Here is an 18,120-nt window from a genome sequence, read left to right on the forward strand (position 1 = left end):
ACCTGTGTCTGCTTGCTGTGTTCAATAACTCAGTTATGGGCTAATACTGGTAGATTTTTTTTGGATTTACTGCTGTCCCATATATACTAATATCTCTGTTTTAGAAGAACCCATTATATTTTGTTCTGTTTCTGCTAGGTAAAATGAACTCCTTTGTGTTATGCACCAGTGAATTTTTCCCTGTTTGCATCTCCAAAACAGAGAAAAAAATAAAGGATGAAATTTGTTCCTGTTCTGGGGTAGAGGCAGTGATGGCATTATGTTTTATATGCTGTACTTTTTAATTGCAGCAGCTTGTCTAAGGTTATTTTAAGTCATACATTGTTGAACAAAATGTTCTTGAGATTCTCTTCTGTTAACTACTCTAAAACACTTTCTTGCAAGTCTGTTCATTTTCAAGGCCAAAGGTTTATTTCATTTTGTTGCTTTTTTAGTCTTTTTAACTATTGTTCTTCATGTGTTCCTTGTGGGCTGCAGGGAGTTTATCTGCTAAAATTCTTTCTAGTTCTTTTAAGTTTGAATCTTTTACTTGTACAAATACAAGACTGAATTCCAAGCCCTTGTATTTTAGGAAAGTTGATTAAAACAAATAAGGATTTGCTGGACTAAGAAAATAGTTTTTTTTAAAGAAAAACCAAACCACAACAAAAGCCCAATAAGCAACAAAAGATAAACCTCCATCTTAATAACTTTTGTTCTTCTCAGCAGATGAAGAGGCATGGATGATTTACAACCACATAAGCATTTAGTATGCTGTGCCATTTCACATTTGTGCCAAACAACTCTTAGTTCTTTCAAAATAATTAATCTTGCTTTATATCATGAAAGATACGAAGACATTTTGTCTCCTCATAGAGAAACTGACTGTGCTGACTAAACATTAACAGAATTTGTTTTATGGCTAAAAAACAATAAAAAAAAGCTCTGGAGGGCTTTTTGTTAGTGTTGATAAAAGTCGAGATTTTTTTGTACTTCAGGTAAATGAAAGCTTCAGCAAGTTCTGGCAGAATCTGTGCCCTTCCTGCTTTATCAGATGATGTGGCAGTGGTTAGTGTGTTTACTTGTGGTTTTAAGAGGTTGGTGGATATCTGTAAATTGTGTTAAAAAAATAATACAATTTTGTTTTTTTAAAGGACATTGAAGATACGGCTTAAAAATCTCTTAGTGGCTTGGATTTAAAGAATAATCTGACAAAGATTCTAAATTGTTTCATCATACCCACATGAGTCAGATCTCATCAGTACAAATATTAAAGAAACTGGATTAGAAGAGCTTTTACTTTCTTCATGGTACATGCCTGTGACTCAGTGTCTTTACGTAGCGCGTAGGATGCTCTAACCACATTCCCCAGGCTGTAGTTTTGTTTACCCAAAACTCTGTTTAGTTCTGTTTATTTCCTTGAAACAGTTTTTTTGCATTGTCTTATTTTCTTTAGGTCACCCCAGTGTATGAGGAGTGGACCACAATTGATTGGTACCAGTTTTTCTGCTTATGGGAGAAGCTGCCTGCCTCAATGAAACGCGTGGCTGAGCTGGTGGGAATTGAAGAAGGCTTTCTAGCTCGCTCTGTAAAGGGCAAAATCACAGCTAAAACAGAGAAACAGCACAGACAAATGGCCATCCACAAAAGGTAGCCACAGAATGTGGGTGTGAATGTGCAGAGATTAGAGGCTATAATATTTGTAATGCACGGGCTCTGTGTCTGTTTTCTGGCTCTTTTTCTGAGTGAGCTGATAGGTCAGAGAGCCTGGACCTGATCTGCTCTGGTCCAAGAACACTGGTGGCACAAGATGTTTGTGCTGATGTTTTTGGAAGCCATCCTCTCTGTTTCTTTTGTGTGCTACAATGTATTACTGTTCTGTCCTACATATCACGGTACATTTTGCCATGTACTGTAATGTGCCCCGGATGACAATTTCATTTCTTCATGTTCTTTGAAAACAGGTTTTTCACCAGCCTTGCCCTTCTGGATTTAATCAGTGAGGTTCCTTTACAAGATATGACCAAGAAATATGGCTGTAGTCGTGGTCAGCTTCAATCCTTGCAGCAATCTGCTGCCACTTATGCAGGCAAGTTGTCTGAGCAAAATACCCCAGGAATCTTAAGCTAGGCTGTTTTCTTGGTGGTTTTTTTGTGGGTGGGTGGGGGCGTGGGGGGGTGTTTGTTTTTGGTTTTTTTTGGCCTTCCAGATTTGGGGCTAAGATAGCCACAGTGTGGTACTAACAGCAAACAGCCTTGTAAAACCACTTATGGATTTACAGCTTAACCTGTGGTTGCTCGTGCTGTGGAACCACAGAGTGTGCAGTGGGAAGGGGGCCAGCTGAGGGGAATCAAGCAGTGTGCAGCATGCTGAGGTCTGTGGAAATCAGCTGTGTACTGTGAAGGAACATAATTTGTTCAATACCTATATATATAGGTGTATATATACCTAATTTAGTTCAATAACTATGGAAATTAGTGCAAGTCCCTTCTAAAGCTTTGCTCTATCAGAAGAGAATACCTTTCAGCATTGAGTAAAGTTTGGAGCCTCTAAGATGGGACCTGGCTTTCTTCTGAATGCAAAATTAATTGGCCAGAAGGTATAAGGTTACAGTTTTCAAAACAGAGTGAGTGGCTTCTGGGTCATTTAGCACCAGATCATAGGAGGTCAGACAGCTGCTACCTTTAACTCCCTTAAGAAGGCTGTGTGGGAGTAGAAGTTACAGCCCACCATGAGACCAAGATATTTTTTTTTCTGTTGCCTAAATCCTTCATTACTCCCTAAGTGGGTTTTCAGTTTTTAAGACAGTTTTAGCTCAACTTGCAAAACCCTCTGTGTGGGTTGCAGTATGAGTCAAAGCCCCAAAATGAAAAGGTCACGCCAACTGATGCAGAGTAGTTTAATTTAATTCTGGTAGTATAAATAACTTTTTTTTTTTTTTAACTTTTAGTATAAATAACTTTGTAGCAGTTTCATAATTCTGTATTTCCAGTGTTAATAATTTTCACAGCAGTAATCTGGAAAGTAGAATGAACTATTGATATGACATAGAGATAAGAGATAAGATAAAGGTTGTATTCTATAATCAGTGTAAAATTAGTGAGGGATGCCATGTCCTTCAGTGGTTCCCACAGTCTGTAGATGCAGTCTGTGAGTAAGAAATTGTACTTTTCTGTGCTCTTTTCTTCTCCCATACTCGGGGGACTGCATAGGGTTTGCTACCTTCTATGACGCTCTCAGTAACTGAAATCCTGCAGGCCAAGCTCTGCTTGGGTGGATGTCAGCACTGCATTTCCTCAAAGATCTGTGGCTTCTCTTAGTGACTCTCATCACTACTTTTTCCTTTGCCATTTTTTTCCAGTATGATTGTTTCATAGGACTGCTGTTCCAGCATATGCATGTGCTTCAAACTTTCAATATTAGCATCTTAGAAAAATAGTGTCATTCAGAATTTCTGCCTCACTGATTAACTAGTTAATTGCAGATTGAGTTCTGCAAGACTAGCTCCTACTCATAGTTGTAATAAACATGACTTAGTTTCTGTAAATAATGGGAAGGTGAGAAATATAAAGTGAGTGCTGATTCAGATTGGGTGCTGGGGAGTGAATCCAGCTTAGAACTGGAGCTGGAGTTCAGACATTCATGTAACTTCTGTGTTCCAGGAATGATAACAGTTTTCTGTAATCGACTGGGCTGGCACAACATGGAGTTGTTGCTCTCTCAGTTCCAGAGCCGCCTCACTTTTGGGGTGCACAGGGAGCTCTGTGACCTGGTGCGAGTGTCTCTGCTGAATGCACAGCGTGCCAGGACCCTCTACAGCGCTGGCTTTGTCACCGTGGCTGATCTTGCTAAAGCCAGTCCTGATGATGTGGCAGCTGCTCTGAAGAACTCAGTACCGTTTAAAAGGTGAGAAATCACTAAGTCCAGAAGTCAAGTAAAGGAGTTTGTAAGGTGAAGGGTTACAGGATGAAAGCTGCAATTAAATATTGCAACCCTTTGGAACTTCGTGTCAAATGTTAGTTTGAAGTAACTTGTATGTCTCTCCAACTGATCACAGTTACAGAACAAGTTTTTGAGACCTAGATTTTCATCTTATTCCTCTTTTCAATGCACTGTTTAGTCCTGGGTAAATTGTCAGTGTTTCCTGGGGTGTTTTTGCTGCCTCTAAAAGGCAGCTCCACCATATGTTCAAAATAGTTGATTTATTACTGATTATCTTGTGGGATTCTCTTATGGTTTCTAAGTTAGTGCGGTAACAAACTTCCTTGATCAAGTACTTGTTGGACTGTGTCATGAAACTTGCCTGGTTCATGCTTTTGAACTTCCCTTTCTTTGGAAAATGGTGCATGGGGGATGATTCTTTGAGACCTGCATCTTGCCCTAGTAGTGAACTGGGACTTGTCTGGGGTACACTTGAACACAGAAATCTGGCAATGCTTTTGGGGTATGCAGCCAGTAATATCTTTCATTGACATCTATTCATATTTAGAAATAGTTATTTCCGATTAAGTTACTTCCCAACAAATGCATTATATTTTAGGTAGAGTGCTTCTGTAAAGGAAGCTATGAAGACAGTTGGAATGGGAGCAGAAGAGAATAGTGCCAGCTCCTTGTGTTGTTTGTTATGTTCTGCATGGATATTTACATCTGTCTGTAACGTTCCCACAGTGTTCGTAGAGCTGTGGATGAGGATGAGGAGTCAGCAGAGGAGCGTCGGGCCGTGCGCAGCATCTGGATGGCTGGAATGAAGGGCTTAACTGAAAGAGAAGCAGCCTCTGTCATTGTGGAGGAAGCCAGGAGGCTTCTGCAGCAGGACTTGGCACTGATGGGGGTGCAGTGGAACCCAGAGACTTTTCTCGAGTCTGATACATCCTCTGTGATCAGCAGTGAGTCAGAAGTGGAAGACAGACTGCATAGATCAGATGGAGAAGAGTCTGCTGAGTCTTCAAGGGTGTTAAACAAAAAAGGGTGCAGAGTTCAACACTGTAATGGCCTTGCTTCTCAGATTGGAAACTTATCAAATATTAAAAAGGGATATAAAAGGCGACTGAGCAGTAGCACAGAAAGCTCTGTATTTGAGACTGAAGTCCTGGCCAGGAAACAGGCTCGAGCAGAGGAAGGCAAGGGTGAGCTTGTGTACAGTGCCAGAAAATGGCCAAATGTGTGCAGAGGAAATAAAAACACAGAAGAAATTTCTCTGTTCAAAACCAAGATGGATTCCAGAATAGCAATCCAAGATCATCTTACTGAGCAAGGAAAAACACCAACATTGAGAACAGAGTCTTCAGCCTCTAGATTGACTAAAAGCTCAGATACACATTTAAATTGGACTAGGAACAAAAATACCGCTTCAAAACTGCAGGGGTCACTTCTTGAAGAGTCAAATAAGCTTAGCATAGACATAGAAAAGCTGCCCATTTTCCACACCACCATCTCTACAGGTAATTTTGTTTCAAACCAAAATAATAAGGAATTTATGGAAACAGATTCTGTAACTCATAAAGTCTCAAGTTCTGTACAGATGGGGGAAGTTAAGATTGGGAAGAAAGATAAAAGGGAAGGATTATTTACAGACCCTACCACCACTAATGAAGGCATGCCTAAGGGGAGAGCAGGTTTTCAGGCACCTGTTACATTGATGGGTACTCCACACACCGGTGTGGAGACACACAGCATTGTAGGAAGTAGAGGAATACCTGATAGTGTTAGGACACAGGGAAGTGACAAAACTGATGGTGACCAGAATAAAAGGAATAAAACTCAAACAGGTGCGAGTTCTGCTGAGGCGAGGATTGATAAGCATTTTTGTCCTGGTGAGGAGAAAACCTGCAATATTCAGATTCAGAATGCTGGCAAAAATGTGAGTGAAAAGCCCAATGGAATATTGTTACAAGCTGGAATACTGCAGAATGGCAACAGTCATCCTAAAGATTTTCTGAAAGGGTCTTTAGTAAAATCCAGTGGTGTTTGCAATGCAGATGGTGTTCAGAATGATCCAGCCTCTCATCTGTTTTCTGACTCTAGAGACTTTGAAGACAGCATCCATTTGGATACTCAAACTGAGATGATAATAAAACAGGAGGGAGCAGCTGGAATCACAGGACAGCAGGGGATACAAGGTTCAGAGCTGGCAGCAATACCACAGCAGGAAATATCAGAAAAACTAAGCAGTTTATGGACTGAGAATGATACTGATAAAAGACGGGCTGCAACAGTTAGGAAACTGAGCTTCCCAAGTCTTATCACAACAAATAGCATTACAAAAAACACAACTCAGCGCTGTAGTAATGAAGTTTTGGAGTCTGGAGGCCTTAATTTACAGCCTGTAGGGAAGAAAATAGAACCTGCACCTTGCCTTAAAGAAAGCGATTTCTCAGTGACTGACTCACAGCTACACAGTTTTCTACAAGATTACCAGACCCAAAATTCAGTGAAAGGGGAGAGTGTGTCTGAAGACCTGAATAAAGCAACCTCCCATTTTGGTAGGGAACACATTGTACAAGTAGAATGCCAGCCTGTCCCTGAAACAAGCCTAAATATGAGTGATAGCTTGCTGTTTGATGATAGCTTCAGTAATGTCAGTGACCTTTCAGCTGTTCATATCATGGATGTTGATGGAAAGGACCCTGTGGCTTTGCTTCCTCCAGATGGTGTTTTGCAGAATCCAAGGCCGATTGAGAATAAATTTGATGTCAGTGACAATCAGAAAGAACACGAGAATCCTGCACAGTGTAACAATGTGTCTCTAGCATCCTCGGATGTCATAGCAGAAGTTTTAGACCATGGAAACTCCCCGTCTTTTCTGAAAGACATTCCTTCTACATTTCAAGATCAGTCAGGATTAAGAAACTCAGTCATTTGTAACAATGACCCCCGACCAAAGGATTTAGTAGGAGATCAAGGTGAAAAGCTCCAGAGAAGCCACCAAACTTCAGAGAAGAACCCCCATCCAGTGGTGTGGACTGGATGTTCGTTTGAGCTAAGCCCAGGATTGCAGGATGTGTTGGACAAATGGTCTAGCCTCTCAGGCATTGAGCCAGTTTCAGCAAGTTCCAGTTTGAAAGGAGAGTTAGTTTCTCCTATTGCTAGGCAAGAGGCAGATCCAGTTTTTGAATCTGACTGTTGTAAGCTAGAGCCTTTGCCCACTTGCTTAAAAAGCTCTTTCAAGGTTAAAGAAAACAAAACAGAAAGCTTGGATCTTCAGCAAACAGCTGGCATAGCACTTCAGCTCAAGGGAAGCAACAGAACATCCTGTCCTGCACCAGATAGTAATAATGGGTTTATTCCTCCAACACCTCCCAAAGAGCTTTTTCCAAAATGTTCTGTTTCTCTCCCTGTGAAATCTGCAAGAAAGGGACAAGTCACCTGCAAGAATGAAGGGCAGACGATTCAGCTACAGTGGAATGGTGAGGGCAGGGCAGAGCAGCAGGTAAAAACATTCCAGGTCAACCTTGGGTGTCTAGACCCAGCTGAGACAGATGAGATAAAAGATGATTCCACTATAGACCAAGGCTTTTCGCTTCAGCTGTCTCAGGATGTTTTTCCATTTGTTCCCTTAAGTGCTGAAAGTTTCACTATTATTGATGTAGCAAGCGACAAAGCACTTTTCCAGACTTTTGTTGCAGAATGGAAGGACAAAAGCAGATTCTCAATCTCAGTGGCGTGTGAAAGAACAAAGTGCCTTTTGTCTCCCAAATCAACGATTGGTGGCAAATTCAAGAAAGGTCAGTTTCCTGTTCCAGTGCATTATTTTGTGAACAGCATGTGGTATCTTCAGCTTAAAGCAGGCCTAGAGAAGGAAAGGATATGCAAAAAAGGAGGAAAATCACTGATATAACAGAATCATGGAATGTTGGGGTTGAAAGGGTCCTCTGGAGATTATCCAGTCCAACCCCCCCACTAAAGCTGGTTCATGTGGAGCAAGGTGCACGGGATCACGTGCAGGCAGCTTTGGAATATCTCTAGGGAAGGAGATTCCACAGACCCTCTGGGAAATCTGCTCCAGTGTTCTGTCACCCTCAAAGTAAATAAGGTTTTCCTCCTGTTCAGATTAAACCACCCATAAAACATCCCTTCCAAATTCTGGCCTTTTCTAGCAACCTCTTCAAGAGCTGAGATAGAAGTGTATTCCTTCCACTCTAAAAAGGATTTCACATTTGCCTGTCAAAAATCTATTTTGATAGTTAAGAAATGTTGTTGTTGTTATGGCAATGTGACAGCAAAGAATCTAACTGCTTAATCTTATCATTTTAAAGGAAGAATATGTTTATAAAGCAGCAGCAAACTGCATGAATACTTATGTGGGGAAAAAAAAAGAAGCAATATTGCAAAAACTCAGAGACTGATCTGAATTTCACACATTTATATTTTGAAAATATTTGAAAATATGTAACCTTGGTTCAGAGGCAGTCACAGAAGAATATTCAGATGCTCTCACATACCAACAAGCTGCTAAAACTTCATTACTATCACCAAAGGCCTATCAAGGAAATGCTTGACACCAACTCTCCATCCTCTACTAACACTCATCTCCTTTGCTTTACTGAGACTTGATAATATTAAATTTTAGGCTCAGCTGTATGTATTTGCATGTTCAGGATCCCAACTCTTCTGTGTTTATGAATGCCACTTTATAATAGTAACTTAAAATTATTTCTTTAGTGAGTTCTCCTCAGTGGATGCAAGTCAAAGATGACGGATTTCCTGTCCAAGGATGTGAAGACATCTTGGTAGTTGGACTGGCAGTGTGTTGGGGTGGAAAAGATGCCTACTATATCTCTTTGCAGCAGATCCAAGACCAGGCTGGTAAGTGAGCAGACAGGCTCTACTGCATCTCAAAAATTCTTTCAGCAGATAAGGTTCTTGGAAGTGCTGGAAGTGATTGTCCCAACGCCAGCTCCGTTGTGTGGTGGAGTCATTTAGCAGCCTTAGGTGTTGAACACTCTTGAACAAGTTTCTGTGGATACATCTATAGTACTGTGTAATAAGGGCAGGCAGTTGGCTCAGACACTGGACTCTAAGCATGCATATGGCTAAAACATTTGCTAACTCTCAAGTTATCTTTATCTAACTTGCTTTTCCCTTTCAATCTCTTCCAATTTTTGCTCTCTGGGACAAATCTAATGCTCAAATGCTGAACATAGCCCAGTCTGTGCTAAGTGACCTTGTGACTAGGGTTTGATTCCTGGCTATCCTTTGTTTATTAGTGCTGACACAGCATATTGCATTTGGGAGCTTTTTCTGGTTTGATAAAACATGTAATGGTGCTATAGATGTATTGTTATTTGTTCGTAGTTCAGTTGTGGCTTTTGTGCTTTAAATTAGATTTTCAGGATTTTTCTTTTGCTTTTTTGCCCTGTAATGGGTTAAAAGATGATTTTTGCTTGCATTTCCTTCCTTAGAAATCAGTCTGAGTTTGGCACCACCACCTTTGGACCAAAGCCTATCTGTGACAGAGAGACTGAACCATCTGCAGCTGTACCTGCAGAAGAAGCCCAAGAAGGAGCACTCACTTATCATGTATGACTTCATTCAGCACTACAAAACTCTGCTGATGGCTTGTGGCATCTCCTTGGAAGGAAGTTTTGAAGACCCAAAGGTTTGCAGGATTAAGAAATGTCACTTGGGTGAAACTGCTGGTTTAAACACAACAGTGGAAAGGCAGGAGTGCCTTCTGGTACTTCTGTTATTTAGGTATGAATCTGTCAGGAGGTTTAGTGAAATTTTCTTTCAATGGGCAATCTAGAACACTGTTTCGAGGACCTTTGCTTTGCTATGGATGTTCATGGTACCTGCAAGAGAAACAAAGAGTTTCAGAGGTTAGCACATTATTCTTTCATACCTTATTTGGCAGGGGAAATGAAGATAAATCTCTCCCCAGTCCCAGTGGACAAGACTTAACTTCTGTTTTGTTGCAGTAAGAAGCCTGGGACTGAAATGTCACAAGTGCTTCTGGTCAGGTTATTTCTTCTGAGAGCAGAAGACTTTGTAAGCAAGAGATTTACCCACTCTGCATACAGACCACTTTGCAACCCCTGGTTTCTCAAAACAAAGTTTACATGGAATTTCAAAAGGTTTGGCTACCAGCTGTAACTCACATGAAACACTAGCTTGAGGTAAAACCACCTTGTTGCCCATGTTACAAAAAAGCTCTGGGTTCACAAAAAATCCTGTTGATTTTTAAAGGTTGCTTTGCATATGGGCTGAACAGCATCATGCCAATATTCAGCTCTGCAGGAAAGTAGGTAAGGTGTTCAACACAAGGAGACATAGATTTCTTCATACCAAGACATAGATCTAGGATGAAACAGAAGAGCTGTAAAAGCATCTTTCCCTTCACTGTTCCATGCAATAGTCCATGTAATAGTCATACTCATGTTGGTTCATTTTAGTGGTACAATACATACACCCTCCCCAACCCTTTTTATATATGTGTGGGTTTTCACTTGTGCTTGCATGGCAGAGGCAATGTAAAAAATCTGTGCTTCATCCTTTTTTGACACCAGAAATTAAAACATACATATAAATTGCTTTGAAGAGAGGGGTTTAAGCTCTACCAGGAGAAAAATATCCCATGCAGAATTCTCGGCATTAGTCCAGTTCTGCAAAAGATAGGAGAGCTCAGCTTGGCTAATATTCTAGATCAATAGCAAGTTCTGATCTTTACAGAGTCATTTTTCAGATTAAACATGTTTTGATCCTGATTTTCATATTTATTCCCTTTGAGTTAAATTTTAATAAGTGAAAAGACACTTCAAGATGTGTTTATTTGACGGAGGATAAAGTTTTCAAAAGTACAGAAATAGCTTTTCTTTTAGAAGAAATAACTTTTCATTCTCACTCAAGAATTAAGCTCTTCAGTGACTTAGGTCCTCCTGAAGGTTTTTACTGAAATGATGTAACAAATTATTGCAGTTTGCCTGCCAAATGAAGAAAAATAATATCTGCTATAACCTTGAATTAAGCCCTGGTTAAATATTTGCATTGTATTATAACTAAAAGGTAAAAAAAAAAAAAAGTCTCACGGACATCTCCCTTTTTAAGGTTGCCTGTTGGCTGCTGGATTCTGGCTCCAAGGAGCATACCCTTCACAGCATGGTGACCAACTTTCTCCCCAGTGAGCTGCCCCTTCTGGAAGGAGTGGGCACCGGCCAAGGGGTGCAGAGCCTGGGGCTGAGTGCCAGCAGAGACCAGTCAGGGCGGTACAGAGCAGCCATAGAGTCTGTGCTTGTCTTCAATGTCATGGAGCAACTCCTCAAGGAATTACAGAGGGAAAACCTGACAGGTAAAGAGACCTACCCAGCTTGGGGGCAAAGACTGAGGGTAAATACAGCTGTGCAGCCACAGGCTGAATTATCAGTGCAGGAGAGAGGTGGTTTGGAAATTCTTACGTAAATATGTTCTGTCAAAATGTTCATTTGTTAAAATAAAGGAGGGAAATTCCCTTGGAAGTATATATATTCTGAAAAAAAAATTAAAACGTAATTTTTATATCCCAAATCTTCACCAGTTCCAGTGGTTAAGGCTGTAGCAGAGTCTATCCTAAGTCTCTAAATAAAACTGATTTGTACCTCCCAGTTGAGTACCCTGGGCATTCTGAGGGACTTGGGGGTCTGTCTATGATTTCTCATGAGCACTTTCAAAAGTTTTTGGATTTCCTTGCCAGAAGTAATTCTTAAAATCCTCCAATGTTTTCTGAAGGAGATTTCTTGCTGCCCATATGGCATGATTTGTCGTGTATGCATTGTGTCCTTGAAACTCATGATTCCACAGTGAATGATCCTGTATGTTTGCACTAATAATTGCTGAGTGCTTGTGCTGTTTTAAAACAAGCCATCAAAAAAAACCCCCAAAAATATACCTACTGGTGGTCACTATGATAGTTTCCCCTAGATCATATCCAGAGCCAAGGATTGTGGTCCAATCCTGCTGAAATATTTTTTTGCAAATTTACCACATCGTTTATGATTGTTACAGTTGAACCTTAGAACATTTTAAAAAGATGTGGGTGGTGGAATTAAAGTATATCAAGTTAGAAAGCCTTACCTTAAGCATTTCTGCAGTTTATAAAATGTTGATATACAGAGAGATGTATTTTTTAGGGAAAAAAAATTGTCAGAAGCTTCTTTCTTAAATACTTTTGTGATAGGAAGTTCTGGAACACTTTTTATTATGAAATATTTCTTATTCCAGAAACAAAAGGACTTAAATAAAATCTACAGCAAGAGATTTCAGTGTGTCAGAACATTTCAGTATTTTCAAAACTGAGGATTCTCCTTTTTTTTTTTTTTTGTCTTTTTAACCAATGTGTTTATCTGCAGTTGATCTATTTTATAAAATAATTTCTCGTGTTTGTACTTACTACAGATGTGTTTTCTAAAGTGGAGATGCCCACCCATTATTGCTTGGCTCTGCTGGAGCTGAATGGCATTGGTTTCAGCACAGCAGCCTATGAAACCCAGAAACAGGTCATGCAGGCTAAACTGAGCCAGATTGAGACCAAGGTGTATCAGCTGGCTGGGCACAGCTTCTCCTTGACCAGCCCTGATGACATTGCAGAGGTACATGAGGGGTGGGGTGGGAGGGGGAGAACTTTCCCTGTAATCATTATCAAGAGGCTTTGGCTGAAATTAAAAAAAAAAAAGTCTTCATGGGAAGATGGCGTGAATAAAATCCAAAATGCAAACCCAACTCTGCTGGAAGTTCATTTATCCTTACACTCATTCTGAGCTTGCTGCCTGCAAGAGGCTGTGTCTCTCCTGCTTGTTACTAATCATTCTGGTTTCTGCCAACTTTAGCAGAGATAAAGAAGGTAGAAGTGGAAGTATATAATTTGGAAATGAAAAACAAGTTAGAATAAGCATGTGATTTGTATAGGACCTCTCAGGGTGCATGAGATGATCTGCCAAATAAATGGCTTTTGGAGTATTTTGGATGAGTGGTACAGGACTGGAGAAGCTTTTTTTGCTATGCCAGTGTCCCACACACGAGGTGTGGTATCATGTAGTCTTGAGTCTAAGAAGAAATGAGCTGAAAAAGTTGCATCATTGTCCTTGCCCTTGTACAGGCATGAACGAGGAGGAAAAACTGCTTTAAAAATTTTGAGTCAACATTGTCTGCTTTTAAGAACATTTTAAGAACTGTTATTTTATAAGCTCTAAAAAACAGATTTCTGTGTAAAATAGCAACACTTTCATTCCTGAATAATTTCACTTATATTTTTTTAATATACATTACATGGAATAAGTGAAATAGATTAAAATTGCCGTGCATGGTTTTCTCCCCTTCTTTTTTTTTTTCTCCATATACTGTTTTCTCACTGAGGGGCTGTACTTTATATGGAAGCAGCTATCAGTAAAAAGAAATTCCACAGAAATATTCCTTCTTTGTTGCAAATGTAGAAGTCTTGCCCAGTAACAGTAGTCTAAGTTAGAACTCCTTCAGTTTGACTCTGCTTCATGGAAAAGGGGAAGTAAAGTTTTGTGTGAAATGCTGTTTTCTGAACTATGGAAGCCCTTATCTCATGTAGAAATTTATTATGAGTCATGTAAAGTATCTTGTATAAGTTAATGGAACTTTACCCTTCTAGTTTTGTGTCAAAACTTCTGTGCTATATAGATGGGCAGGAGAAAAGCCTTCTGTTCCCGTCTGCCAGCTGTGAAATCAAAGACAATAGCTGCTAAGTAGTGTATAATGCTACACAGAAACATAAAGTGAAAAATTAAGAGCTGTATTCTGTCTGTCACCAAATGAGCATATACCTAATTTTCTGGTTTTTGGCAGTTTGTTAGAAAAACTAATATTCTAGCTATTCTCTAAAAAGTATTTTTGACCACCTCCTTCTGTACTATTCATATTGTTCTGAAGCCTGCTCCCTCCTAACACTTTTTTTTTTTTTCACCAATGTTCTTCCCACTTTCAGTCATCTGAACATTACATTTTATTACAGTTGACTGTCAGTAATAACCTCACTTATTGGATGGAGTTAATTACCTTTTCTAAAAACATACCTGTGAACTTAAACTTAGAGTGTTCAGAAAATGAGATTTTAAATTGCACTTCGTAGTTAATTAAAATGAGGAGGAATGAATTTGATAGCCAGGATCTTTAATCAGCTTTTTAATTACCTGAAGCATTTGTACTATCCTTTGGCTGGAACAAGCTGTTTAAGTGCTCAGTTGCTTTTGTTTTCTCCTGGGAGTAGTGTGCAGAAACTGATTTAAAAAGCTGGCCTCTTTCAGGTGTTGTTCCTGGAGCTGAAGTTGCCACAAAATGGAGATGTGAAAGTCCAAGGGAACAAGAAAACCCTGGGTTACACCAGAAGAGCAGCTGCTAAAGGAAACAGGGTCAAGCTAAGCAAGCAGTTCAGTACAACCAAGGTACAGTAAAATCTGTTTCTAGTCTGAAAGTAAATTTTAATTGCCTTTTGCTCCTCCAGTTACCACTGGAAGTTCAAACTGGGTTCTACCTTCTCTGTTAGCAGAGTTAGTAACTCCTACTCTCCTAAAGCTTGAGTGCAGTGAGGACATGCCTATAAATAGCAGGCTTCAATAAGAGTAAATCAGGCAGAATCTGATTTCCCAAATCACGTGCAAGACCAAAATAGCACAATAATTTTGTAAAGCCAATAGCAGAAGAATTTTTCCACATCAGCTTGAAAGATACTTAAATACCATGTCGACTAAATACAATATTTTCTCTTCCTGCTACTATCAAATCTCTATTTTTTGCTTCAGAGAATTTGTCTTCAGAATGGCTAATCTGATGTCTTATCAAATTTAGTATATCAGAAGCTTGTATAATGTGAAGGCTATTGACATTCTTGACAGTAGATAAATATTGTGGACCTGCATTAATACCAACTGCTGCAGGCTAATGAGTACTCTTGCCAGACAAGTGAAATTAGCAGATATATATGTTCCTGTTTTCAGGATTCATTAATCTGTGTTGCTTTCTTAGTTCCCCCTTGTTCAGTGTAGTCTGTACTCAGAAGACAGGTATTGATTCCTGGAACTCAAGTGGCAGCGAAGACATTGGGTGCAGTGGTGGTGACACAGCAGGGAGGAAGAAGCAAAGGGAGGATTTCCTCCTTTTGTGATGTGGAGAGATGAAGCTGCAGCTGCCTGTGGCACACAAAATAAAATATTCTTTTGAGAAATGTTTGCATGCCACTGTCTTTTGAAATTCTTGTTAGTCCCTTCATATTTCTGATTTAACTGAAAGGATTTGATTGCTAGTAATCAGCTTTGTCTTTCAAGGAGCGTGGTCAAGGGCTTCATTTGGTGTCCCTAGTGTACAGATAGGAGAGAGCAGGGAGAAAAATATGCAAGAAGATGGAGAAGTATTAACTCTGGACAAGAGGAGACAACATGGGGGACCTATGGCAAGTGATGCTTTATTTCATCATTTCAGGTGGTTTATTGGTTGGTGCAGATTAAGAGCGATGATGAGGGTGCAGAAGTCCAAAGGGAAGTGATTGTTTTCTCCTGGGTAATAAAACTGCAGCTATGTCAGGTGGTGCTTTGATTACCCAGGTGCAGGTGGTATAAGTGGAGAGTATAAATAAAATCAATTTAATTTTAAGGCAGTGACACTGGAAGCTCACTGTGGGTGAAGGAGTCACTTTTTCCTGCAGAACTGCAAAAACTTTATAAATAAAGTTTTAAAGACCATTGATTAGTTGTGCCCTTTTCTTCCCACAAGGATGTTTTGGAGAAATTAAAGCCACTTCACCCATTGCCAGGGCTGATATTGGAATGGAGGAGGATCAACAATGCCATTACTAAAGTGGTGTTTCCACTACAGAGGGAAAAGCGATTGAATTCTGCACTGGGAATGGAAAGGATATATCCCATTTCACAGACTCACACAGCTACAGGTGAAAAAATGTGGGCAAATGCCTCAGTTCTTACTGTTTTTTTTGTCTTTTTGTATGTGTGTGCAGCTTTTCTAAGAGGAAAAGATGGGAAATCAAGTCTGTGCTCTGCTTCAACCAAAGATACTGGTATATCTATTTGACATATATCTGCCTTAAAAAAACAGATGTGTTTAAAATAGCTTTTGTGAATAATACTGAGCAGTATTATTTATTTTTTGCACATATTGCCATCTAAATCCCTGACTCCAGAACAGGTTCTGGATTTGGGAATTTCTTATTAGTGGTACAGAAATGGGGAACCATCACAAGCCCATTAAATACAAATTACTTTTCCTTTTTTAAAACTTTTTCAGTGTTTGTGTCCTCTTGCTCTCCTGCCTGTTGTATTTTGGAGATGCAGTGTGTGCAGCTGTATTGAGTTAGAGAGACTCCTTTTGGAGCCTTCCTTAGCTCTGCCCTGTCTTCCTTTCAGGTCGAGTAACCTTCACAGAGCCAAATATCCAGAATGTGCCAAGAGATTTTGAGATTGAAATGCCAACTGTGGTTGAAGAAAGCCCACCCTCCCAAGCCCATGGAAATGTTAATTCTCCTGCTGCTTTGAGGGGCAGGTAGGAGGATCTTGACAAAGCTTCTGTCTGATCTTAATGTGGTTGCATTGTCAAATTTCTCTTTTCTGACTTCACCTGTGGCTGCTGTTGTGTCAGTGTGACTTGTTATGCAGTGTTTTTCTTACAGAGGAATAAGTACCTAAAAATCAGTGATACATGAAAGACATAATAATACTAACAGCATGTGGTTTCATGTAGCTATTTGCTTTCTTTTTGATGTTCTTTGTGAAACCCTTCAGTGAGATTAGTGCTATATTCCCAGTTGTTGGAGGGAAAGCTTGAGTGTGAAAATAACTAAATTGAAGTTTGGATCTGGTTTGACTTAAGAACTACTCTGAGAGAGGATAGAATATTGTGGAAGAAGCAGAAAGAAATTAATTTGTTTAATGCTGTGTAGCTCCCTTTGTAAGGGAACAGGGGTGAACATGTTTTTCATTCTTAGTTAATAATTTTATTTGTGATAGTGACCTACAGAAACTACCAGGTAGAAGAAAAAGATTTCTAAATTTAGTTTCTCTTAACCAATTACCCTGTTTTCTATGATTCTACAATTCTACTTTGGCAGCATTATGTGCCAGTGCCTAAACAGATGTGTGGAAGTCTAGTGAAACCCCAAGGTCAATGTTTTAGCATCTACCTTGTGAGCTTTGTGGCTTCCTACTTGGTGGTGCTTTTCTGCCCTTTCAGTTTCTCTTTCCATTCAGGTTCTTGTCCCAGTTGTGTCACCTGAGTGACTTTTCTAGGCTTTTTCCCTGCAGCAAGATGTGAAAAATTTCAGAAGCCTTTTGGTTCTTCTATCTGGCGCTTCCTGCCACCATGTGTTTAACACCCTTGTGCCTTGGGAAAGTAATGAGAACTCAGGAGTAGAAGGATCTTGTCCATCTCTCCCCAGGAGAACCAGGCATAGCCATGGAGGCAGGAATGTCATTCTGAGATAAAGTTGTGGCAGTGCTCAGGCTTGCAGCAGCTTTTCAGGATGGCTGAGGAGTGTGCTGGTTTCTTGGAAGTCTTCCCTGTAGAGAAGACCCCATCAAAGGCCTGGAGTGCTTCCCAGACTTTGTGAGGTCTGTTTCTCAGGCTGACTTTTCCTACATTTTCCTACATACCTTAGTTAAGCAGCCACTGTGTTAGGAAGATGGGCAATCCTAAAGGCACAGAAATACCTGCTGGCACAAAAGAAATTGCCATCCAGCCAAGTCTGATCAGACTTCCAGACTTTGGTCCAAACTGTCTATTATCTTACTAACTACTATTGCTACTCTTTTCTCCTGCTGTAAGAAGCTTCTGAACAAAGGACTGTAGCTAAAATAGGTAATGGTATAAAGCCCTTACATATTTAACTAACTGAGAACCTATGCTGAACAGTGTGATTTTCTGCTATAGCCAGACATGCAATTGTCCCTCACCTTTATTTCTTTTGAAATTTTATTTCTGTGATTTTTGTACTTTCATCTCATTGATCCCTACCATTCCTGAAAAGCCAATATTTGAGAAGAAAAGGAAGTGCACAAGGGAGAGGATGATGCTTTTTCTGTGCTCTGCTGAAACTAGTCTTGATCTCAGAGATGCCTTTTCATTTTGACAAAGAATTTTCTCAGATTCCTGATCCAGACATCAAGGACTTACAAAGGCTTTTTGCCTTCCAGTGGAGAGCCC

General features: G+C 39.9%; 1 protein-coding gene across 3 annotated transcripts in view; it reads left to right on the forward strand.

Annotated features, from left to right (window-relative positions):
- The window catches only part of POLQ (DNA polymerase theta), a 51,455-nt gene that overhangs the window by 22,620 nt on the left and 10,715 nt on the right, over window positions 1–18,120 (forward strand). Inside the window, exons 13-23 of one of the 3 annotated variants that reach the window (XM_086884019.1) lie at window positions 1,436–1,629; window positions 1,944–2,068; window positions 3,642–3,885; window positions 4,648–7,703; window positions 8,641–8,784; window positions 9,381–9,577; window positions 11,023–11,263; window positions 12,346–12,539; window positions 14,220–14,357; window positions 15,682–15,856; window positions 16,329–16,464. In XM_086884019.1, the coding sequence (XP_086740145.1) occupies window positions 1,436–1,629; window positions 1,944–2,068; window positions 3,642–3,885; window positions 4,648–7,703; window positions 8,641–8,784; window positions 9,381–9,577; window positions 11,023–11,263; window positions 12,346–12,539; window positions 14,220–14,357; window positions 15,682–15,856; window positions 16,329–16,464 (4,844 nt within the window). Of the gene's footprint in view, window positions 1–1,435; window positions 1,630–1,943; window positions 2,069–3,641; window positions 3,886–4,647; window positions 7,704–8,640; window positions 8,785–9,380; window positions 9,578–11,022; window positions 11,264–12,345; window positions 12,540–14,219; window positions 14,358–14,937; window positions 15,137–15,236; window positions 15,362–15,681; window positions 15,857–16,328; window positions 16,465–18,120 lie in introns of those variants that run through there. The other 2 variants (XM_086884020.1, XM_086884021.1) reach the window with 2 other exon arrangements.

Source organism: Cyanistes caeruleus, chromosome 3 (assembly GCF_971803275.1).
Source record: "Cyanistes caeruleus chromosome 3, bCyaCae1.hap1.1, whole genome shotgun sequence".
NCBI classification, from domain to species: Eukaryota; Metazoa; Chordata; class Aves; order Passeriformes; family Paridae; genus Cyanistes; species Cyanistes caeruleus.